The sequence below is a fragment of the Astyanax mexicanus genome, chromosome 8, assembly GCF_023375975.1.
Source record: "Astyanax mexicanus isolate ESR-SI-001 chromosome 8, AstMex3_surface, whole genome shotgun sequence".
NCBI lineage: Eukaryota > Metazoa > Chordata > Actinopteri > Characiformes > Acestrorhamphidae > Astyanax > Astyanax mexicanus.
In genome coordinates this window covers 33,655,717-33,681,788 of record NC_064415.1, presented here as the reverse complement: position 1 = coordinate 33,681,788, position 26,072 = coordinate 33,655,717, and the positions used below count along the sequence as shown (strand labels likewise).

Here is a 26,072-nt window from a genome sequence, read left to right as displayed (position 1 = left end):
TAACACCACGAAAGTTTGGGAGTATTGGGAATAAGCGAAGATGGTAATGTTAGGAGCGTGAAATAACGCTAATACTCTCCTCTCCTGCTCAGTGGAGTCATCTTCAGGTGAAAGCTGCGCATTTTTAGAGCATTTCTGCTTGTTTTGCTGGGTAATAAGTGTTGGTTAGCTAGCTGGCTGGACTGTGGTTAGGTTAGCGTAGCTTGCTTTAGCTCAGCATTAACTTAGCTTAGCCTAGCCTGGCTGGTTAACGTTCTGGCTGTCAGACAGCATTAGCCAAGCGCTTTTTTTCCCTTTTTTTCCACAAAAGACAGCCAGCGCTGCAGGCGTGCGTGCCAGTGGAGTGATAGAAGTTTAGTGTGAGAAGGCCATGATGTTATCACAAATTTCAGCACGGCTAGACCACTTCTCAACCAATCAGATTGTGAGGTCGGAAGTAACTGTTGTATAATGACTAATATATAATATATAAATATATATAATCCCATTAGCTAGAGCTCCGAGTGGTCGAGCAGACTAAGGTGCTGACACTGTGGTCCACGAATTGCAGGTTTGAATCTCGGATTATGCTGCTTGCCATCAGCAGCCGGAGTCCGAGAGAGGACAATTATAAATGCTTTCTCTGGGTGGATAGATGGTACTCTTACTTGCAACATCCATTCTAAAATTATATTAGTCAGCACAGGCATCTGTTAGCTAATTTGTAAGAGCCGGGTCGCTGCGCTTTCCTTCAAGCTTGCTGGTGCCTCAACATCAGTTTGAAAAGAGGCGGAGCTTCATGACTTCACATGTACCGGAGAAGATGTGTGCTAGTAATCTTAACCCTTCTAGTGTTGGTATATTTTTATAAAGCACAGATATTTAATTAATAACAGTCTGTGAGATGTATATATTTTTGTTTCCGATGCTGCAGTCCACTTGTTATTGCAAGACTGGCTAAAATACATTGGCTTGCAAAAGTATTCACACCCCTTATACTTTTTCACATTTTGTCACCTTACAACCATAAACTTAAACGTATTTTATTGGATTTTGTGTGATACACCAACACAAAATAGAACATTATTGTAAATTAGAACAAAAATGATGCATGGTTTTCAAAAACTGAAGGTGTGACGTGCAAAAGTATCAATCCCTCTTTACTCTGAAATATCTTAATAAAATCCAGTGCAATCAGTTGCTTTCAGAAGTCAGTTAAAACATCAGTAGAGTCCAGCTGATTGTAATTTAGTCTAAGGGTGAATCCCATTTCTCCCCTTGGCCCTACCCCTTACCCCTACCCCTTCTTTTCGAGTGTAATCCTTCCCCTTGGAACGGAGTTACAAGGGGAAGGGGTAAAATCCTACCCCTAGGAATTGGGACAACCCTTCAAGCACCCGGTGAAAGGTGAATCTTATTGAAAATAGCCTCCATAATATACTAGAAATTGTATATCACACTGGTTCCCAACACTGGTCCTGGAGCAGGTAATGTGTTACAAAAACAATATAATGTGCAAGAATATGGGTCCTCAGTGACAGAGGAATCGCTGGTATATCACAATGACGTTTGTCAATGAACAATAAATACATAAATAAATAGCACTGATTTATGACCAGGCTACTAGCGGTGGTGTGTAGGTGACCCTGCTGGGCTGATGTGATGATAGCAGTGGAGCGCTAAAGTTCAGTAGCCTAGCTGCTGGTTAACTAGTTAACTTTAGGGCATGGTATGTGTACAGAAAGGGGGCAGGAGGTGCATAAATTAATTAATATTGTCCATTCCTTAATTCCTCTGTGATGGGGAGCTGAAATTAGCTCTGATTATTTTTTATTTGATTTATTTTTTCCGTTCCGCCTTAAATGCGGTAGCGCCTGCCGTCTGTTGCACCATTTAAGGTGGAGCGGGAAAGTTAGCTAGCTAGCTAGCTACCGAAACGAACTACTAGCGAACTTTTTATGCTTGTTACGAAGAATTCAGCCATAAAACATCAAAACTACACAATAAACTAAGGTAATACAGTGCTAATCGTAATTTTTAACATGGAAAATACTTTCTTTGGTCGCTTGTTCCGCCATCTTGCCAGTCATTCTCATACCCCTCGGTACGAAGTGTGGGTCTGGAAAATCTCCGTTTGAAGGGCTAACTAGCCCTACCCCTTACCCCTACCACTTCATCCTAACAGGAATCGGGACACCCCTACCCCTTGACGTGCACGCGCAAAACAGCGGGGTAGGGGTAAGGGGTAGGGCCAAGGGGAGAAATGGGATTCACCCTAAGTATAAATACACCTGTTCTGTGAAGATCTCAGTGGTTTGTTAGAGAACACTAGTGAACAAACAGCATCATGTAAGGAGAGCACTGATCAGTGAAGCAGCAGAGAGACCATGGCCACTCTGGAGGAGCTGTAGAAATCCACAGCTCAGATGGGAGAATCTGAACACAGAACAACTCTAAGTCGTGCACTTTACAATCTGGCCTTTATGGAAGAATAGCAAGAAGAAAACGAGAGAAAAGACATAAGAAGTGTCGTTTGCAGTCTGCCACAAGCCACAATGTAAATACTAATAAACTTTTTGATAAATTGATATTGTAATTATCTTACAGGCCTGAGTGCAGTCACAATGGACCTTTGTGACAAAGATTTGACACTCCTGGTCTAAAGGTTCTTTGTTCACACATTCCTCTTTTAAATAATGTATTGTTATGGACACAACAATGAAGCATTCATAGCACCTTTATTTTTAACAGTTAATCTGAGAAGCAGCTCCTGCTCCTCATCATCTCACTAAACTAAACCATTTCCTTCAGAAGAAAAAAGACACCGGCGCTGTCGTCACAGTCCGCTCCGGCTGGCAGGGGGGGGTAAAGCAGATTTTGCAGGGCTTCTTGGGACAAAGCATCTTTATCCTCTGGGCGTTGGCAGGACCTGTGCGTGAGCACTGCGCAGAAAGAGCTGAGCCATCACACGCTCCCCTCAGTTAACCCCGAGCTCACCCCCGCCCCACCCCGAACACAGGACAAACTGTTCTGGGATAAACTAATGAGCTTTTTCTGTTCTCTCTGACAGCGCACTCACCTGAATTAAACACAAGGGCAAAAAGAAAAATATATGCCTCTAAATCACGCTGGTGTAAACGCTGCTGCGCGCTGTTTATACTGGCTTTCAGGCAGACCTGCTGCTTTGTCCTTTTAGTGCACAACAGGAAATGTGAAACTATATCAGATCAATAAAACAAATACGTGACTTACTATAGAAACAGAGCACAGCACAGTCAGCGCAGCACAAAATGTCAAACTGCACAGAGAACAGCACCAGCAAAATGCATTTATCTGATTCAAACTTTTATCAATTCCTTCTTATCTTATTATAAAAACAGTTAAGTGGACAAAACAAATATGGTTTATTCATTAGTTAGAAAGCAAAGATATTCGATTTGTGGATTATACACAACATAAATTTATAAAATGTAGAATCTGGGTATTCTTTTCCTCGACTTATCCTGTTTTTAAATAAAGAATTAGTTTCTAAATAGAAAGTAGCATAAAATACACTTCATTTGTATTGATTTTACTGATATTTTAAGTGATAGACCAACAAAAAGTAGCACATAATTGTGAAGTGGAACAAAAATGATACATGGATTTTAAAAAGGTGAAAAGTGTGCCATGCAAAACTATCCATCCCCCTTTACTCTGAAACCCCTAAATAAAACCCAGTGCAATCAATCGCCTTCAGAAGTCACTTAATTATTAAGTAGTTAAAAGAGTCCAGCTGTGTGTAATTTAGTCTCAGTGTAGGTTAATCTGTTCTGGTTTTTAGAGATCACTAGTGAACAAACAGCATCGTGGAGACCAAGGAGCTCACCAGACAGGTCAGAGATAAAGATGTGGAGAAGGAGTTTAAAGCAGGATTAGGTTATAAAAACATATACCAAGCTTTGAGCATCCCAATACGCACTGTTTAATCCATAATCCAAAAATGGAAAAAGTATTTTACAACTACAAACTACAAAGACATGGCAGTCCACACAAACTGACAGACTAAGCCCATAGTCACTCTGGAAGAGCTACAGAAATCCAAAGCTCAGGTGGCCACAGGACAACTGTAAGTTGTGCACTCCACAAATCTGGCCTTTATGAAAGAGTGTCAAAAAGAAAAAACATTGTTGAAAGAAAGACATAAGAAGTGGTGTTTGCAGCTTGTCACAAACCACACTGTTGGGGACACACCAAACAAGTGAAGGACAATTCTGTGGTCAGATGAAACCAAAGTTGAACTTTTTGACCTAAATGCAAAGCAATGCTATGTGTGTCAAAAAAATAACACTGCTCATCAGCCTAAACACATCATCCCCACTGTGAAACATGGTGGTGGTAGCATTATGATGTGGAGATGTTTTTCGTCAGCAGGGACAGGGAAACTGGTCTAACCTGGCTGAGCTTGGGCTATTTTGCAAAGAAGAATGAGCAAAAATCTCAGTCTCTAGATGCGCAAAGCCGGTATATACATACCCTAAAAGACTTGTAGCTGTAATTGAAGTGGAAGGTGGCTCTACTAAGTATTGATACAGTGGGCTTTGGATTTTTATTTGATTCAAATTTTGTAAACCATGTATTATTTTCGTTTGATTTTACAATAATGTGCCACTTTGTGTTGGTCTATCCGTTAAAATCTCAATAAAATACATTTAGGTTTGTGGTTGTAAGGTGGCAAAAAGTAAAAAATTCCAAGGGCTATGAATACTGTACAATGCTTCAGATTGTGTAATTCTAAGTAAATGGCAGTATCGGTGAGTATAAAAATACATGTACTTGTACTCTTCTGGAAAAAAAACACATCAATGCATGCCTATTTAAAATGCCATAGGGCATCTTATTTTCATTATACCTCCAATTTCTAGCTAATACAGCACTGGAAAAAAAAGAGTCCACTTAAAAATGATGAGTTTCTTTGATTTTACGAAATTGAAAACCTCTGGAATATAATCAAGAGGAAGATGAATGATCACAAGCCATCAAACCAAACAAGGCTGAACTGCTTAAATGTATGCACCAGTAGTGGCATAAAGTTATCCAAAAGCAGTGTGTAAGACTGGTGGAGGAGAACATGCCAAGATGCATGAAAACTGTGATTAAAAACCAGGGTTATTCCACCAAATATTGATTTCTGTACTCTTACAATTTTATGAATTATGAACTTGTTTTCATTGCATTATTTCTCATTTTCTGCAAAAATGACAATAAATGACAATATATATATATTTTTATTTGGGAGAAATGTTGTCTGTAGTTTATAGAATAAAACAAAAATGTTCATTTTACTCAAACATTGACCTATAAATAACTAAATCAGAGAAACTGATTCAGAAACTGAAGTGGTCTCTTATTTTTTTCCAGAGCTGTAAATCCTGCTTGAGCTCTACCCAGACTACCCAGTATGGAAACATGCTGCATTGTATAGAAAGAGAGAGAGGAAGTGACTAATACTAACAAAAATCCAGTTTGTGGTACCATAACTGAGGGCGATTATCTTCTATGCTTCTCCGCAGGCAGCACAGCTTTCTAAAGGACCACATCTTCCTCTATACGGTAAGTAACATAGTGCTGAGAGTTACTGTATGTTCACTGAATTTCAACATGTGGAAAACGGATGCTCGCTGCTGGGGTCCGAACGTGCCGCGCCTACCAATTCCAAACGCGCGTTCCCCAAAACAGCTACATTCAGCCTCATCATGAAGCACATCCCCAATGTTCTGCAGCTTTTATACATCTGCAGCTCATTAGCTGAACCCCGCCATTCAATGGAACAAATGTCAGACTGGAGCTTTACTCGAGTCTACATCCTTCAGAAACGCTCGGATTGTGCAGGACGAGCTCGGGAGCAGACAGATCGGGGCAGAGGGGGTAGAGGAGGACAAATCCAGCTTTCCTGCTCATCACGTGTAAAGCAGGGGGCTTTCGAAAAACTCCCCTTTTTTATTTCATTTTGTTTCATTTCGTTCTTGGAGAAAAAAAGAGAAAATGTCATTTGGGAACGCGTACAACTGAAATCATGCGTTACACTCGGGGAGCAGGCGTCCTTTCCCATCTGTTAAAAGCCAGCCCTGGGTCTTTATGGATTAGCAATAACAAGTCAGTGCACTAACTCAATATGTCGCTCGCCCTCTCTCGCTCTCTTTCTCTTTTTCTCTCTCTCTCTCTCTCTGCTTGGGGTGGCTGAATGGGATATTGAGCATTTCCCCTCGTACAATTGGGTCAGCCTCAGCGAAAGCCAGACAGTCTGTCTCAGAAACGAGCAGCAAATTCTCGAGCAGCGAATGAGGGGAACGTTCTGATGGCCAGTTAGCCTCCCCTCCAAGACCCGCACAGTAAGTGCAGCCCAGCAGCCAGCCCATCTGACCCACAATGGGGTACTTATTAAGTCCAGGCTTTGAAAAAAAAAATCGTGCGACGTGCTCTGTGGCCTGCTGTGAACAAATTGGAGTGGAGTTTTTTTCTTTTTTTTTTGTGAGGAAATCAAGCGTTAGATGAAATCATCATATTATTATACATTCAGAAAAAGACAGAAAAAAGGAAAAATAAAAAGAAGAAAAAAAAGCTGGCTTTCCTCCATCTCTAGCCTGGTTTACTGCAGTCCTGCTACAATAAATCAATGCTGGTGCAGATTAAATATCCTATTTGCAGTGCTAGAGGGTGTGTGCTCTGTATAACCGAATTCTCAACGCTGAATGCTGAACGCTGAGCACTGAACGCAGTTCTTTTTCCATTTACAGCAGGCAGGGCTTTACATGGTCAACGGCACACCAGCCCAATAAACATTTTCAAGCAAAGGTTTGCAGTCAGTGTGGATTTCAGGAATTCAAACAAGCTCCTCACAAAGCATTCCCTCTAAAATCCCTCTAAAAGTGTTTTCACATTATTGGGTAAACAATCTTGGTAAAAGAATCTACGTACTCTACCCCTACCTGCTACTCTTCTAATCAGATTTGCAGCTCAAGCCTGAAAATCAAATCTGCACCCATGAAAGTATCCGGGCTTACAAAACCCAGCTTTTCTCTCAAGCTGCCAAAAGCATTCCAGACCGGCCAAACAAGGAAGTTCACCATTGTCCCCCTTTCTCTGTACTGTTCAATACACTGACCCAGCACGGTGGAGGGTGTTAATTCCGGGACACAGATGCCAAAAATATATCCCAAACCTATCCATTATAATCAAGAGACCTGGATTTTTTTTTTTCATCTAAGCACATGAACCAAAGTGCACAGAACGTGATTAATTCAAAAGGAAATCATAATGAACAACGGGGAGAAAAAAAAGAAAGAAAAAAACGCTGAATGAAAAGACCTGCCGTTCTGCTCGAGCGATATTAAACTGCCGGCAACAAAAGAGGTCCCAGAATAGAGCCGGGGGGAACCTCTAATTCCTCACATCCACGTTTTGGACGGCTAGACGGTGCCACCTGCAAACCTTGATAAAAAGGGGAGTAATGAGAAAGGAAAAAAGTGAGAGAATGAAAGAGAGAGCTTTCAGCAATAATCGGTTCTCCCCTCGGCTGCGTCTTCTCTCTCTGCTCTCTCACACTTGTGAAAGAACCGAGCCTCTTTAAAGCACTTGAGGTGTGACAGAAGAAAAAAAAAACGTGGGTCCTTGAATACTAATAGGATTTCTTTCTTTCCGTCTTTTTTCTATTCAAACTCCCGTCTAACTGACAGATTGGAAGGTGGTGAGGCAAGCGACTGCGATCATTCTCAGGTGTTGCCGGTCACTTCGGCATGTTTCTAAAGGCAATACAAGACAAATGGCTCAAAAACAAGACTCCTGGGACCAGATATACCAGAGAGAGACCTTCCTTCACATCTGCTGACTCTGATACTCTGCTGATACTGTTGAGCTAAACTGACACAATTCAAGTGACGTTAACAACATTTAGATCAATGACTCCACAGTTAGTCTAGACAGCTCTCTGACTCAATACTGAAGTGCAATGCTCTGATTCTCCATTGTAGGGTTGAGAAATTCACAAATAAATTAAATTGAACCTCTATCCGGTGTAATCTTGCATAATCAAAATAATAATAATAATTATACACATTTTGCCCAGTGTGTTTCCTAGATGCACTGCCCTCTTAAAAAAATAATAATAATACAATGGGTGTAATCATGTCAGTCTGCCCATTCTGTAAAATGAAAGCAACATAGAAAAGAACCTAAGACTAAAACAACTGTAAAATGTTTAGTTATTATTCACATATTAATGTTATACCTCCCAGCACCTCCCCATTATATAAATTACAGGAATGCAATTTATATAACCTGGACTCATTTCAGAAATCCCAGATTTTTTTTCTATTAAAGATGTATGCGGTCATTCATTATTATACCATAGAAAAACAAAATAAAAAATAAAAAAATCACTGATTTTTCAGTATATCGAAGAAATTTGTCCATGATGAGTGTATGTATGTAAACCTCCAACCACAACGGTATACACAGTAAAACATCAGATATTCATATTTATTATTAATATTAAGGCTGGATGATATGGCCAACTTTTTTTCTAAGATGTGGATCAATTATGCAATTATTTTCCTTTCTTTTCTGAGAATATAATTGCTGTTTGCTGTTTTTCTATTTTACTGGGAAAAAAACACTATAAAATACAGTGGGAAGCAGCAGCAGGAGCTCCTCAGATAAAGTGCTGTTCTCATTTTTCTTCAGACAGGACAAAGCGCTTGACTCCACAGAACAGAGCTACTGTCACGCCGGTGTATTAGCTTGTTATGCTAACTGGCTAGCATTAGTAAGTGAACTGTATCTACTGTATCGCGCTCCGCAGCACCTCTAGCAGTATGACGGTATGCGAAAAATGCATAACAGTTTTAATTTCCCCTCCAATATAGCAGATGAAACGGATATACCGCCCATCACTAAGATGAAGGAAATGGCATAAACATAATATCACAATAATTTTCATGATACACTATATTTTTTTCTGATGTCTGATGAGTTGAAATATAAACTATATAAACTACTAACTATAAATATTTAAGGACAAATTATTGTTATTTAACATTCCACTCACCTGTCTGAATCTAGCTAACAATTATTAGAAAACTAATAATTCTCTGTATATTTAGAGCTTGGAAATGTAACAAAACTGTATAGTTTCATGATAAATATGTTATTGTGATAGACGATACATATCTCTGAGAATATCTGAGTGAAATTTAACAGTGTTAAAAAAACAAACCGAACAACTGCACATTTAATTACAGACAGTGCAAATATAGCCCTGCTTTAATTAGGGGTGTGCCATATCGTATCGTACATGATAATATCGCCAACATTTTTGAATATCGTGAACGATATTATACCCTGAAATATTGTGCCATATCACCCACCCCTAATTATCACATCAGGGTACTACTTTTTTGCTGGTTTTTAAAAGAAAAATTCACACTGTTCTTATTTCCCTTTACATATATTATATATATATATATATATATAAAAAAAGAGACAAATTATATCTGTCCAGTATCATTGATTTCTGTAATCTGATAAAATTCTTGCATTTTTAATCTCAGTTAGGGCTGTGCAATATGCATGCGATACAAAAAAATATATTTTCATTTTGTTGTAGTAGTGTATTCTTGAAAATATATATTTTTAATTCAGTGTTTTGTTATATCGTCAAAATAATCGTTTTCGCGAAAATACTAAGAAATATCTTGATATTATTTTAGGGGCATATCGCCCACCCCTAGTTTTAATGAATGCAATGCAGTGCAGCACATTCAGAATAGAAATAACTGTATTTAAATTGATGTTTTTTAGAATGCATTCTGTCTGCATGTAAAAATAGGAAGAAAAAATGTATATAGTGAACATTTCTATATTATTAGTTACAATACTATATATTACATTTTTTACTGTATTGCACAGCCTCATCTGTAATAGAAATCAGGCTTTAGCATGCTATAATTAGGCGTAATATATTCAATTTTACATGAGCTGATCTAAGCTGGATAGAATGAAGCGTTGGATATTCTGTATTTACAAGCATCTCTGCTAAAGCGTTCATTTCACTGATTTTTTTTTATTCAAGTTTTTATGACTGCCATAAACCAGGCAAAGAATATAATAAAAGTGCAGCTTATGAGCTCCCGATGACGTGGCTTACATAATTACAAAGATCATTTTAAGTAGGCTATATGTTTCTTTCATTGATTTTTTTTTTTTAGTCTTCACTGCATTTTTGGGTCTACAAAATAATTATTTAAGGTTGCTCCACAGTTTCTACCTGTTTATCTGAAATTAAAATAATTTGTGTAAGATGTATAAATACATTAAAGCAATATATAGTTTACGTCCTCAGGGAACACCACGATCCGTGACACAAAACAAGCCACCTTTCATCCAAAATCCAGCTCCGGAATGTGCGGGGCAGTGGTAAATTCTTCATTAGCTGATCTTAGCAGGCTAGAACGAGGCCTCGGATAGAATTCATAAGCGCTGCACTGTAAAGCCTTCATTTCAGAGCCATTTTGATTTTAATGAGAGCCATAAACCAAGCAAAGGAATGCATTAAGTGCAGCTTAGACCTGTGTTATTAAAGCAGAGTATGAGCACAACATTTCTCACTGCATGAAAAGAGAAAGAAATTCTCTCTCTCTCTCTCTCTCTCTCTCTCTCTCTCTCTCTCTCTCTGTCTCTCTGTCTCTCTGTCTCTCTGTGTTTGCCCTGCAGACGCCACACATTCCAGCTGGGTTGTTACATGTAAATCAAAAAGTCCGGATGGAATCTAAGCAAGGAATGGAATCTAATGAATACAGATCATGATACATACTTTATCTAAGTCGTGAGGAGTCAGCTCACTTAGCTATGATCTCTGATATGCCATCAAAATACCTCAGGACTTCAAACACATCAATACTATCTCACTTCTACATAGCCACAAAAGTGCAAAAATGCAGGTTACATAAACACACAGCAGGCTATCACATATACATACTAGGGGTGTCACGATTCTCTAAATCCACGATTCGATTTTATTTACGATTTTAGGGTCATGATTCGTTTCTCGATTTTCTTTTTTCTTTTTTCTTTACAGCAGAGAGGCCTATGCCCGTTTTAGATTAGTCTATGATCAGTCATTGGTTTGATTAATCAAATTTACAATATCTTATTTTAAAAGGTGGGCTTGATATAAGTGATACAAGTGATCTGTAATACACCACATTAGGCACTAACTTTAAATAATTTAATTAAGATATATTTGTAATGCCATCTAGTGGCTTTTTTGGTAGCAGCAGTGTGCACTATTAAAACAGCAATGTGCAACATAACAAAATAAATAATAATAAAAAATACAGGAACAGTCACGTACAAAATAATAGAACAGTTAGAGCCTTAACCAACTGAACTCTATCCTACTATAACAGTTAAATATGAAAAATAAGACTCGGCCCCTGAGAATGACAAGTTTTTTTCTTTAATAAAGATATATTATTAACTTTATCTGAGAGAAAGATGCTCCTTAAGGTACCAAAACTATTAACATATTTCAGGCTAGACAAAACAACTGTTATTTTTATATTTTAAAGTTTTTCTTTAAGAAGATGAGAATGTTCACATTCTCTGGAGAAAGGGCTGCTCTTTGAGCAGTCACAATGTCCGCGGCGTCGGCTACAGTGTGCTGCGCAATTTGCATAGCACGCGTGCATGCTTGCGTAGCTTAGAGGGAGGGATCGTCGATCCTCTTTTTGACTTTAAGGCTCGAGACCATGACATAATCTCGATACACATACACAAAAATGCTTGTTTTTTTTTTTCTTTTTTTTTCAGATCATCAAACTAATTTAAATATTAATCAAAGACAACACAAGTAAACACAAAAGGCAGTTTAGGTCTTAAAGTCTTTCCCATCACTGTGGAGGAATTTTGGTACACTCTTCTTTGCAGAATTGTTGTAATTTTACCCTATTGGAGGGTTTTCAATCATGAAATGCCCTTTTTAAGTCATTCCACAGCATATCAATAGGATTCAGGTCAGGGCTTTGACAAGGCCACTCCAAAGTCTTCTCTTTGTTTTTCTTCAGCCATTCAGTGGTGGATTTGCTGGTGTGTTTTTTTGGTCATTGTCCTGCTGCAGAACCCAAATTCTTTCAGCTTGAGGTCTTTAGACATTACACATTCTCCTTTAGGACTTTTTGGTAGACAGCGGAAAAAATGGTTTCATTTATCACTGCAATAATTTTAGATTCTGAAGCAACAAACCAGCCCCAGACCATCACACTACCACCACCATGTTTTACTGTAGGTATGTAGGATGCTCTTTTTCTGGAATGCAGGGTTACTTTAAGCCAGATGTAATGGGACACACATCTTCCAAAAAGTTCAATTTTGTCTCATCAGTCCACAGAGTATTTTTCTAAAAGTCTTGGGGATCATCAAGACGTTTTCTGGCAAAATTGAGACAAATTTTAACGTTCTTTTTTTGTTCAACAGTGTTTTTTGTCTTTTTACTCTGCCATGCAGGCCATTTTTGCCCAGTCTCTTTCTGATGGTGGAGTCATGAACACTGACCTTAACTGAGACAAGGCCTGCATGCTTTGGCTGTTGTTGTGGGGTTTTTTGTGACCTCTTGGATGAGTCGTCGCTGTGCTCTTAGGGTCATTTTGATCGGAAGTCCACTCCTGGGAAGGTTCACCACTGTTCCACATTTTTGCCATTTGTGGATAATGGCTCTCGTTGTGGTTCGCTGAGTCCCAAAACTTTTTAACATTTATAAAAATTTCCAGACTGATATATCTCAATGACTTTCTTTCTCATTTGTTCCTAAATTTCTTTGGACATTGGCATGATGTCTGGCTTTTGAGTATATTTTGGGTTGCTTTTCTTTGTCAGGAAGGTCCTATTTAGTGATTCAGTGATTTCTTGATTGAGGACAGGTGTAATCAGGCTTTAGTGTTGCTAGAGAAATTAAACTCAGGTGTGACAAACTACAGTTAAATTAGGTTTTAATTTGTGTTTACTTGTGTTGTCTTAGACTAATATTTAAACTAGTTTGATCTGAAACATTTAAGAGTGACAAACATGCAAAAAAAATTAAACATGAAGAGGCAAACACTGTTTCACACCACTTTATAAATCTATTTTACAGACTGTCCTCTGTCTGTTTCTATGCAACTAATGATTATTATGGAAATTTACTAATTTGATGATTATTTTTCTGATATATCAATTATTTAACGATTAATTTTGCTGATTAATTAATTTTAGTAAATATGTAATCTGTCGTGTTTGGGTATTTTTGGAGACCAGGTTGAGACCAAGTTGATTGTAAACTGTGTGAGTGAGCCCATTGCACATCTCCCAATGCGCTTCTGTCCACAGCACTTTGTGTAATGCGATAGTGTTACAAATGAACGATTATATCACCTAAACGTTGCAGCCTCTTCTTTAATGGTCAGGACCCTGTAGGACCACCACAGAGCAGCTATTATTTGGGTTATGGGTCATTCTTTCTCAGCACGTCAGTGTGTCACTGCAATGGTGGTGGTGTGTTAGTAATGTGTGTTGTGCTGGTACGACTGAGTGGATCAGACACAGCAGTGCTGCTGGAGTTTTTAAACACTGTGTAACTCACTGTCTGCTCTCTATTAGACACTCCCACCTAGCTCCTCCACCTTGTGGATGCCAAGTCCTCAGGATGCTGTTGTCTGGATATTCCTTGTCTGTGGACTATTCTCAGTCCAGAAGGGACACTGTGACAGTGTTTAAAAACTCCAGCAGCACTGCTGTGTCTGATACACTCACATGAGAGCAACACATTCTAATAACACACCACCACCCAAATTTTGCCTGATCTGTGGTGGTCTCTCCTGTGGAGTCCTCACTACTGAAGAACAGGGTGAAAGAAAGATTATAAAGTTTGCAGAGAAACAGATACAGGCCTATAGTATGTAATTATAGAACTACAAAGTGCCCTAATATGATCAGTGGAGTTTAAAAAATAAATAATGAGTATGGAAACAAAAAGGGAGTCGTAATATTGTGTCTGGAATATGCATGTGCATATGAATATGTATATTTATAATCTATACAGAAGTGTAATGGCCTTGTAATAGAATAGACTCCTTTTATTGCTTCAGACAGCATGAGTTCCTGCAATGCACCCATGCAGAAGTGATGCGACAGTCAGAGTGCATTCCTCACTGCTTTCTGCAGATACCGCTCTGATGCTACCTCAGCCACAGCCCTAAAGCCCATGATTCACATCACAGCAACATGCTGGAAATCTGGCTTCTTCTCAGTATATAAACTGCATTATCTAATATATTCATTTATCAGCTGGTTTTATACTGTATTGAAAAAGTAGAGAACTATTAGGGTCTTCTAGGTTATTCTAAGTTTGCATCATTTATCTGTCGCACAGAAAACTGTTTTGATTCCCAAAAGTATTCATATCCCCTGAACTTTTTTTTACATTTTCTCACTATGTAACCACAAACTTAAATGTATTTTATTCACATTCATTCAATGAAAATGAAGCCAAAATCTTCCACCATGTTGGCGATCCTGAAAAAAACGTGATTGAAAGTTGTCTGTTTTGCCATTGAAACCTATGGGGATGGGTGGGGTTACACAGCTTTCTGAAACCGAACAGCAGGGGGCGCCCGACCTGTGGTGGCTTCACTTTTGAGAGACGATGCTCTGTCCAGCTATACACAGTCTATGGGTCATTCTAACACATGAATATTCTTTGATCTAAACCATTCCACTGTAGCTCTGGCTGTATCTTTAGGGTCATTGTCTTGCTGGAAGGTGAATCTCCTTCCCAGTCTCAAGTCTTTTGTTGCCTCCAACAGGTTTTCTTCCAGGATTGCCTTGTATTTATATCCATCCATCTTCTCATCAACACTGACCAGCTTCCCACCACAGCATGATGCTGCCACCGCCATGTTTTACAGTGGCAATGGTAGGTTTAGGGTGATGAGCAATGTTACTTTTCCGCCACACATTGCAAAATGTGATAAAGATCAAAGAATATTTTTAAAACTTTTTCTGATACTCTCACCACAATATCAGCTTTGAGTACCATCAACTGGGTAAAAGCAGTTCTTTTGAGTATATTTAGGTAGTCAAAACATCTTTGACTAAAAGCTTCAGAAATTGCTTGTTCCAAAGCAAAATTTAGTAATAAATAAAGTGTAATTAGCCACTTTGATCACCATGAATAAGCACTTCCACAAAGTGGGGTCACGAATCCAACACTTCCGAAAGAGAATAGTTATCATTTCTAATGGGCTTCCACAACCCTACAGCCACAATAATACTTCTGATTGTATTGTGTAACAGTTACTAAATATATCCCAAGTAGGGCATCTCATAGTCAGACCCACTCCACCACCCTTCAGTAAGGAAAGCACATTAAGCTGACGGGCAGGGTTTGAACTGTGACAGTCTTTTGAGCGTAAACAGTACAAGTTCAGACAAGTTCACAATACACAAATAAATGATTGTGGCTTAAGAATTAATTTGAATTACTATGCAAAATTAACTGTGAACCTAAAAAATACCCCAACACCAGGAGGTTGAGGACTAGCACATGCCTCCTCCGATACATGTGAAATCAGCTGATGCAGCATTGCCGAGTAGCATCTCAGCGCACTCGGTGGAAAGCGCAGCAACTCGGCTTTGATACATCAGCTCACAGACGCCTTGTGCTGACCGACATCACATTGGGAGTGAGGATTGGGATTGTGAGGATATAAAGAGAGCGCCATTTACCCACCCAGAGAGAGCAAGCCTAATTGTGCTCTCTCAGACTCCGACTGCTGATGGAGAAGCAGCATAACTGGGATTTGAACCAGCAATCTCCTGATCATAGTGGCAGCGCTTTAGTCTACTGGACCACTCAAATCTGCCCCAGGAATCTAGTTTTTAACCATGTACTAACTTAGTTTTTTAGACTCTTGAGATGTCTTTCAACCACACTGAGATACAGGGGTTGGACAATGAAACTGAAACACCTGGTTTTAGACCACAATAGTTTATTGTCCCGAAGAACAGTTCTGGTGGAAACAGGAGAATTTGAGGTGCACATTGAATTCTGTCGTGATTTGGGCAGCCGTGGTTTTATGTCTTTTGGATACAATCCGGGTTAGCACCTGAACATCCCTTTCAGACAGCTTCCTCTTACAGCGTCCACAGTTAATCCTGTTGGATGTGGTTCGTCCTTCTTGGTGGTATGCTGACATTACCCTGGATACCGTGGCTCTTGATACATCACAAAGACTTGCTGTCTTGGTCACAGATGCACCAACAATTTGTCCTCTTTTGAACTCTCTTTTTTGAAGAGCAAAACTGTGCTCTTACCCTGGTAATTGAACCTTCACACTCTGCTCTTACTGGTGCAATGTACAATGAATGAAGATTGGCCATCAGGCTGCTCCAATTTAGCCATAAAACCTCCCACACTAAAATGACAGGTGTTTCAGTTTCATTGTCCAACCCTTGTAAGTATCGGGACATAATTAATTCACATGTTAATAATTTAATTCAGGTGTTTCACTCAGTCCCATTGTTGCAGTTATATAAGACTGAGCACCTAGCCATGCAGTCTGCCTTTACACACGTTGAAAGAATGTGAAAGAATGGATTCTAAAAAGGTCACTGAGTTCCAGCATGGTACTGTAATATGATGCAGCACTGCAGCTCGTCATTTGGTGAAATTTCTTCCATATTAGATATTCCACCATTAGCTGTGAGTGATATGAGGAATCACGGCAACTCACAGCAAGGTATTAAGTATCAGACCACTTAACATTATAGAATGGACTCTTTAAGTTTATACAGTATAGAAGTATAGTGTATACAAAAAAAAGTCCTTTAAATGTCCATTTTTTAAAACATTTATTTATTTTTTTCGACATAAAAACACGTTAATGGAACTGGACCAAACACTTAAATGACAAGAATGCAGCTAATTGGCCAATCCAACTCAAAAAAGAAAAGCTAATCTAAACTAGGTAAATTACTGATGACTATAGCACTTAACCAGCATAAGTCCACACTCACCAGTAGAGTAAGCTGTAACTTCAGAGGTTTGGCAATCACAACAATTCATAACACAAATACATAAGGCATGTAAATTCATCATCAAGCCTGGAACTCTTAAGCCTCCTCTCAATTAGTTGTGGCCACGGTCATATCAGATCATACCTTGATGATCTCTAAGAAAGTTTGTACATAATTCAAATTTTCATGTGTGGACTTCATAAAGTGATATATTGTAAAGTAGTATTTTTTTTGTTTTAAAAACACTACACATGCATGTATATACAAAATATAGTTGATATGTTAAAAATCAGAGTATTTTCTTTTTTTATGGAAAACTCACTATAAATCGGGTCGGTTCGGGCCGAGATTTCCCACCTCATTCCTTGGGACGGGTCATGTCGGGCTCCAGAAAATTCTGAGATGTAGGCATCTGTTTTTTTATTTTTTTATTTTTAAATAAAGTTCTGGTGTGATAAATCACAATGTTGCTAAGTTACCAATTATTATTGTTAACGAAAACGAACCAAATAACGAAAACTGAAAGTTCTACAGTGGGGGGGTGTTGTGCCGATTCTGTCCGCGAAGCGGGAGTCAGATTCAGCAGGGAGTTGGATTCGGCACAACAGCGGCGGCACCTCGCTGTCCGCGGTGTTAGTTGTAAGCGCTCGCGCTAGCCGCAAAATACGACAGAAAACACAGAGGGAGCTGCAGAATTATGTATGGGACTAGAATATGAGCACGAGGAGATAAAAGAGAAACAGGAGATACAGTATGTGAGAACCTTTACCTGTGAGTAGCTCATACCAGAACACGCAAATATCTCTCTGTCTCTCTGTGTCTCTCTATCTCTCTCTCTCTCTCTGTGTGTGTCTCTCTCTCCCTCTCTTTCTCTCTCGCACGTGAACTCCTCCGCATTTGACTTGCAGCACTGTGTTTAGCTGTTCTTAAAAATCATTTTAATTAAATACTGTTACAGTGTTATTTTACATAATTATACTGATCATATTTCGCTCATTCAAACAGCCCGAAAACAGCCAGTTTATGGGGCGGGGCGGGCTCGGGTTCATGATAACAGTTTATAATTCAGTTTGGGTCGGGCTCGGGCAGAACGTACACGGGCTCAGGCTGGGTCAGGTCGGATTTTTTGGGCCTGATCTAACCTCTACTCAAGAGTACGATCAACTCCATATTTATGCCTGCGGACCTGAAATGAGTCATTATTTGCTTCTGTAGGTGTGATGTGTAGGTGTCCAAAGACTTTCAAACATATAGTGTATTATCAACACCACTGTGAAACATTCTGGCTCTGCACGTCTCTCTGGATACATCTCTGAAATTTCTCCTTAACATATTAAAATGAGTAGGTGTATTCTAAAAAAATCAAGAAACTGCTGGAGAGTGTGGTTATGTCCAGTTGTTTGCGTTTATTTACCACTATTTTACTCATCTTATTTTAACCCTCGATGGCATGAACCAAACCCCAATTTTTGATTATTACACCTTTCTATTCCATAGTATATTATAGTATATACTACGTATCCATTTATCTTAATATAATATTACATGGCATATACAATGAGGCAATGCAAAAAATATCTAGATGTGCAACAAGGAAGTATATATTGCTGTTTATATTTTACATGTGTTTTTTTTTTACATTGTTATGAAGGTAGTTGGGTAGTTGGCCAACAAAGATCAAAGCCTGTAATAGTTGGTGAGGTCACAAAGAAACCCAGTGTAGCTTTAAAGCAACTGAAGGCCTCTCTTCCATTGCCTAATGTTAATATTGATGAGTTCACCATCAGGAGAACACTAAACAACAATGGTGTGCATGGCAGAGTTTCGAGGAATGAGCAATTTACTCTCGAACGTGAACATTGCTGCTCTTCTGCAGTTTGCTAAAGATCACAAGAAAAAGCCAGACGGTTATTGAAAGAATGTTTGGTGGACAGATGAGTTCATCTTTGGTCCTGGAGACTTCCTCCTACCTTGCATGTTTTCAGTGCAAGGTAGAAAAATATACTTCATGCCATAGAGCTAAAAAAAAATAATGTCTGGATGATATGGCTAACATTTACATTACAATAATACATTTCTTAATGTTGGTCAATACAATGTAATTCCGATATTGAAATGAACAATACACAAAAACACAGAACAATTGCTAAGAAAGCCCACAACAAATGTCTGTACCTACAAAATTTACTCTGAAAAGTAAATATGGAAATTTTCAGTCAGTGATAAGCTCTACCCGGACAGGTTTAGTTTCTCAGGGGGACGTCTGTGAAAAACATTTCACACTTCTTCTCAGTGATAAAACTCTTGCATCCAGATCACAATTGAAAAAAAAGGAGGACCAGTGAGTTTTTTGGCTTTCTCGGTCACATGACATCGCGTTCAGTAGCTCCTCTATTTCCACTAGCTGTTGTGTTTACGTGAATCTCTATGGAAACGCACGCCCAAAGTGTAATTACAGTGTGTAGCAGTGGACAAATAGCAATTTTTATAAACACGAGGTAATGAAACGGACAGGACTAAAATTACCAGAGGACCATGGAGTTCAGCAAAAAAAACAGTAGACACTTCAGCCTGTATTTTTACAGAGGACGTCTGAGAAAAACACATACATGGTCGTTCCGGATAGGGCTATAGATACTCTTAAAAATAATGAATACTGAAATATCGGAAATATAATTTAAAAACATATTCGTCTCTGTGTAATTATTGATTCACAGAGACAGTACCCCCCAAGTTGCTCTTATGGGAGGTCTCGGGAAGACCCCCCACCCCTTCTTAACCGCTTCTTAACCCCTTCTTAACATTGCCTGTTATCATCGTAATCTGTTCCACTCACTCAGCCTTGAAGCCTAGTCTGGTGAGGGAGAAGTGTGAGGCTGTTCAATCCACTTGACATGAGAGTAGAGACAGAAAAGACAGAAGAGTGTGAAGGAGCAGAGGATGAAGCAGAACTGAAGGAGAGGGGGGTACATCGGTCTCTCTCTCTCTCTCCAGTGGTCTGTCCAATACATTAGGACCAGTAGCTTCACTACTGCTACCTCATAAAGTGGCTCAGAGTCTGATAAAAACAAAGCAAGGTGAACAAGAACAAGCCTCTCCTGAAGAGACTGCTGCTGCTGCTGCAGTGGAGCCAGACTTACTGTAGCCTCATTATTACACAGACACACACACACACACACACACACACACACTGAGACTCTCACACAGACACACACACACTCACAGCACTGAGCCGGGAGGAGGCTTAACCCTCAGCTAAATCCCACCCAAACACTCTAATTCACCTTATATTTCCCATATTTACCATTTTCTCTCTCTTTAGCTAGCTGACTACATCACTGCCTGGGTTTCGCAGCTAAGCTACACACACAGTACACAGAGAGCTGGGCTGGCCAGTGTGTGTGTGAGTGTGTGAGTGTGTGTGTGTGCAGACTTTCACTTGTGGCAACAACACAGAAAACCGCAGAACAGTTAAACTAGCGAAGAGAGAGAGAGAGAAAGAGAGAGAGAGATGCTAAAGGGATGCTAGGTCTCCTACCTTTCTCTCCATGGCGCTGGTGTAACCGCCGCCGCCGCTGCTGCTCTGGCCGCTGGGAGGTGCGCTGAGGGCGGGTGGTGGTGTGGGTGGGCTGCGCTGGTCTTCTCTGGGAGCGGGGGGCCGGTGCTGGCGGAGCGGAGTGGAGGCTGAGGCCGGGCAGAGTGCAGGCTGAGCGGGGAGAGGCTGCGGCGCAGGCGCGCCAAACCACCTCCAGCACCGCGGGAGGAGGAGGGAGCGTCAGCAAATTACAGCAGAGCTGCACGATCCCGCTCACTACACTGACCCGACAGCGGTACCGATACCGATACTACAGCCAGCAAATCACGATACGGATCTATATATTATTATTATCAGTACTGTAATAATGTAATAATACATAAATAAATAAAAAAAATAAATACCCCCCCCCCCAACACACACACAAACACACACACAGTGGTATGAAAATGTTTGGGCAACCCTGATAATTTTCATGATTTTCCTTTAGAAATCATTGATTGTTTGGATCAGCAGTTTCAGTTAAATATATTATATACAGATGAAAGGAGTGATATTTGAAAAGTGAAATTAATTTTATAGGGTTTACAGGAAGTGTGTAATAATTCTTTAAACAAATTTAGACAGGTGAATCCAATTAGTGGCAACATAGGAGTCTTAAAACAACTCTCAAATGACCTGAAAACAAAGATTGTTCAACATCATGGTTTAGGGGAAGGATACAAAAAGCTATATCAGAGATTTCAGCTGTCAAGTTTCCACTGTATGGAACAGAGTGTACAAATGGAAGACCACAGGCAAAGGTCTAGTTAAGAAAAATCTCAGATTAGCAGAGGAGAAGGATAGTGAGAACAGTCATAGTCAACCCACAGATCAGCTCCAAAGATTTACAACATCATCTTGCTGCAGATGGAGTTGCTGTGCATCATTCAACTATTCAGCTATTTATACTTTGCAGAAGGAGAGGCTGTATGGGAGAGTAAGTAATGCAGAAGAAGCCTTTTCTGAGCACATGCCACAAACAGAGTCGCTTGAGGTATGCTAAAGCACATTTAGACAAGCCAGCTTCATTTTGGAATAAAGTGCTGTGGACCGATGAAACTAAAATTATTATTAAAAGAGTTATTTGGTGGGTGGTTATTTATGCATGGTGGGAAAAGAACACAGCATTCCAAGATAAACACTTAAAGCTACCCACAGTAAAATTTGATGGTGGTTCATCATGCTGTGGGGCTGTGTGATCAGTGCAGGTACTGTGGATCTTGTTAAAGTTGAGGGTCACATGGATTTCAGTCAATATCAGCAGATTCTTAAGAACAATGTTTAAGAATCAGTGAGAAAGTTGAAGTAGTGTCTGGGCTGGACTCTTCAACAAGACAACGACCCTAAACACTAAACACTGCTCAAAATCTACTAAAGCATTCATACCGAGGAACAAGTACAACGTTCTGGAATGATCATCTCAGTCCCCAGACCTGAATATTATTTAAAAAATTGAGGTGTGATTTAAAGTGGGCTGATCATACTCAGAAACCATCAAACCTGACTGAACTGTAAATGTTTTATAAAGAAGAATGATCTAAAATACCTTTAACCAGAAACCAGAGGAGCCCATCGTTGCAGATTTTTTGAGAAAAGGACTGCAGATTCTATGCATGAATAATTAGTTCTTCTTTCCAAGGTTTTAATAATAGGTCTATATAGCACCATAAAGGGTTCTATACGTGTGACAACAGTGAAAATCAAAAGATTTTGCTATAAATATACAGTACTACCAGTAGGATCTAATGACTGGGGTTTCAGAAAAAGAAGATCTAAGAAAATTTACAACATAGTACAAGTACAAGTACAAATGCATATACTGGAGTCTGTGAACGACTAAACACTGGCAGTTATTGTTACATGATCTGGCTGTTGTCTAAAGGTTGGTTTTGGAAAAAAATCAGTGGCTACAAAGAGCAGAAACCTCAATGCAAGGCAACATAAGGATATATATTTATTATACATCTTAAAATATACCAATAAACTCTTTCATTTTCTGATGCATGGACTAAGCTATTCAGCACAAAAAGCCTAAAAAACAACACAAAAAACATGCTCTGTCCTGTCAGTTGACTCTTTTCTAACACTGTATTCCATGGTCTTGACACTATGTGTGGTTTCAAAGGTTCAATAGGTCCACAGTTTCTGGGATCAGCTCTCAGGGATTAAAACAAAGAAAAGCTTTTTAGGAATGTGTGGAATCTAACAAGCCCTTCGCACAGCTTTTGCCAGGAATACTAATACAGTGCAAAAACATTTCCATATATTTTGGGAATTTTAGGGAAACAATTCTGCAGAAAAGAAAATGATCTCAGCATATTGCAGCGATGGATAACAAATCATTAAGTAATAGAACACCAATGGAAAACACACTGAAACAGCTGAACAAACCTGGTGGTTTGGTACCTAAACTGTATTGTATCCTGGTGAGATACCACATGCACAGTGGTATGAAAAAGTTCAGGCAGCCCTGATAATTTTATAATTTACCTTTATAAATCATTGGTTGTTCAGATCAGCAATTTTAGTTCAATATATCATATAGCAGACGAACACAGTGATGTTTGAGAAGTGAAATTAAGTTTATAGGATTTACACAAAGTGTGCAATATTTTTTAAAACAAAATTAGGCAGGTGCATAAATTTGGGCACCTCAACAGAAAAATTACATCAATATTTAGTAGATTCTACTTTTACAGAAATAACAGCCACTGAACGCTTCCTATAGCTTCCAATGAGAGTCTGGCTTCTGGTTGAAGGTATTTTGGATCATTCTTCTTTACTAAACATCTCCAGTTCAGTCAGGTTTGATGGTTTCTGATAATGAACAGCCTGCTTTAAATCACACCACATATTTTTAATTATATTCAGGTCTGGGGACTGAGATGATCATTTCAGATCATTGTATTTGTTCCTCTGTATGAATGCTTTAGTAGATTTTGAGTTTAGTGTTTAGGGTCGTTGTCCTGTTGAAGGACCCAGCCCCGGCGCAACTTCAACTTTCTCACTAATTTTTAAACATTGTTCTGAAGAATCTGCTGATATTGACTGGAATCCCACAGCTCCACAAAACTTAGGTAGCAAGTGTTTGACTTGGAATGATGTGTTCTTTTCCCACCATGCATACCGCTCTCCTAATAACTCAATTTTAGATTCATCAGTCCACAGCACCTTATTCCAAAACAAAGCTGGCTTGTCCAAATGTGCTTTAGCATACCTCAAGCGACTCTGTTTGTGGCATGTGCTCAGAAAAGGCTTCTTTTGCATTTCTCTCCCATACAGCCTCTCCTTGTGTAAAGTGCTCTGAATAGTTGAACGATGCACAGTGACTCCATCTGCAGCAGAATGATGTTGTAGGTCTTTGGAGCTGCTCTGTGGGTTGACTTTTCACCATCCTTCTCCTCTGCTTATCTGAGATTTGTCTTGCTCTGCCACTTCAGGCCTTAACTAGAACTGTGCCTGTGGTTTCCATTACCTCACAGTGGAAACTGACAGCTAAAATCTCTAAAATAGCTTTTTGTATTCTTCCCCTAAACCATTTGAACAATCTTTGTTTTCAGATCATTTGAGAATTGTGTTTTTAGGCTCTCATGTTCCCACTCTTCAGAGAAGATGCAAAGAGGAGAAAAACATGCAATTGGCCACCTTAACCCTTTTTCATAATTGGGTTCATCTGTGTAGATAGGTCAAAGGTCAAGCTTACCAAACACATTTTGTGTTCCAATAATTAGTGCTAAATGTATTCAAATCAATAAAAAAAACAAGGGTGCCCAAAAGTAGTTTAAATAATTATTGCATACTTTCTGTAAATCTTATTTCACATCTCAAATATTACCTTGTTTGTCTCCTATGTGATATATTTAACTAAATATGCTGATCCAAACGATTTCCAAATGATTTATAAAAGAAAATCATGAAAATTATAAGGGGTGCCCAAACTTTTTCATACCACTGTATGACTGTATGAATACTGGGTAGTCAGACTGAATCGGATTGTTGTGTGGGAAAAAAATGCAAATCCGATGTATTAGTCTTATTGTACATACATCTTATTGTATTAGTAAATGCAGAAAATACCAACCTTTCACTGGGACCCATTCTACAGCAAAATAGTATTTCAAGCCTCTTATTATCTTTGGGGTCAATTTGACCCCATTCAGTGTTTAATGTCTTTAAATAAATTATTATTTTTTTTTTTTACTTCATATTTAATTTTGACTTTTCCTAATTCAATGGGGACAATTTCATAAACAGAAAAAATTAACATGACATGTAAGCAGTTGTGTTCTTTGGGGTCAATTTGAGGCTGTTTTAGCTGTATAAAACATATAAACAATATTAGCATTTTATACACATTGGCACTATGACATTCAGTTATATAATCTAAAAAAAAATAAAAAAAACTAAACTAAAAACATAACCATAACTGCAATAGTGTGAGAACCACTGATAGTTCCTACCACAGTAAATGGGATTTTATGGTGATATATTCTGGTTGGATAAGGAAGGTGGGTGAGTGAGGCATGTGTTATAAAATTATGTAACAATTATATACTCATTTTCTGGAGGTTAAAATTGCTGGATATGTGATAAAAGATGTAAGAAACAAGTTATGTTTCTTTTTCTAAAAATAATGAGATGTTAAATAAAGCTCCATCCAAATGGGCTAGAGCTGAACTCTATAATAATGATGCTAATGAAGCAGGATGGGAGCTATAGGATAAACTGTGGCTGCTTCCTAAACCACATAAAATCATATACTATATGTTAAGCCTGTTACAATAATTACACTATCAGTGTATCATACAATATACAAATAAACTTCAATCATTTTTGCTGACCTCAATATTGTCCACTGAGAAAAGCAAATTAACTTCAATGAGCCGATATTTCAACTACGTACTACTTACTTTTTGGTTAATAAACACTAAGTGCAGGCAGGAACTGTTGGTGCAACACTTTTTTAATATGAAACTGATCTACAAATCTGAAGCCATTTATGAAACCCTGCATTGTTCTCTGCAGCGAGTCACGTAAGCGCCACCCGGTGTCCAACATTGGAACACATGGATATTCAGGTCCACTGAAGCACTGACTTTTACACTGAAATGTGTGGATATACCTGTATACCTGGATATAAAAGTTACTTTATTTCAGTAATTCAGTTCAAATTGTGAAACTCATATTATATAGATGTATTACACACAGAGTGATCTAAGTGATTTAAGCATTCATTTTTTTTATTATAGATTATGATTTACAGCTAAAGGAAAGCCATAAATCAGTGTCTCAGAAAATTAGAATATTATACAAGACATATTGATACTTTTGGCAGTGTGGGTTGTTTGCCAAGTCCTGCTGGAAAATGAAATCTGCATCTCCATAAAAGTTGTCAGCAGAGGGAAGCATGAAGTGCTGTAAGATTTTGACT

At 38.8% G+C, this 26,072-nt stretch overlaps 1 protein-coding gene across 1 annotated transcript in view; it reads right to left on the bottom strand.

Moving 5' to 3' along the window:
• The window catches only part of smarcd3b (SWI/SNF related, matrix associated, actin dependent regulator of chromatin, subfamily d, member 3b), an 83,754-nt gene extending 62,947 nt beyond the window's left edge, over positions 1-20,807 (bottom strand). The window contains exon 1 of the mRNA XM_015606813.3: positions 20,603-20,807. Coding sequence (XP_015462299.1) covers positions 20,603-20,614 — 12 coding nt within the window. The 5' untranslated portion in view covers positions 20,615-20,807. The remainder of the gene's footprint in view (positions 1-20,602) is intronic.
• Positions 20,808-26,072: the final 5,265 nt, after the last annotated feature.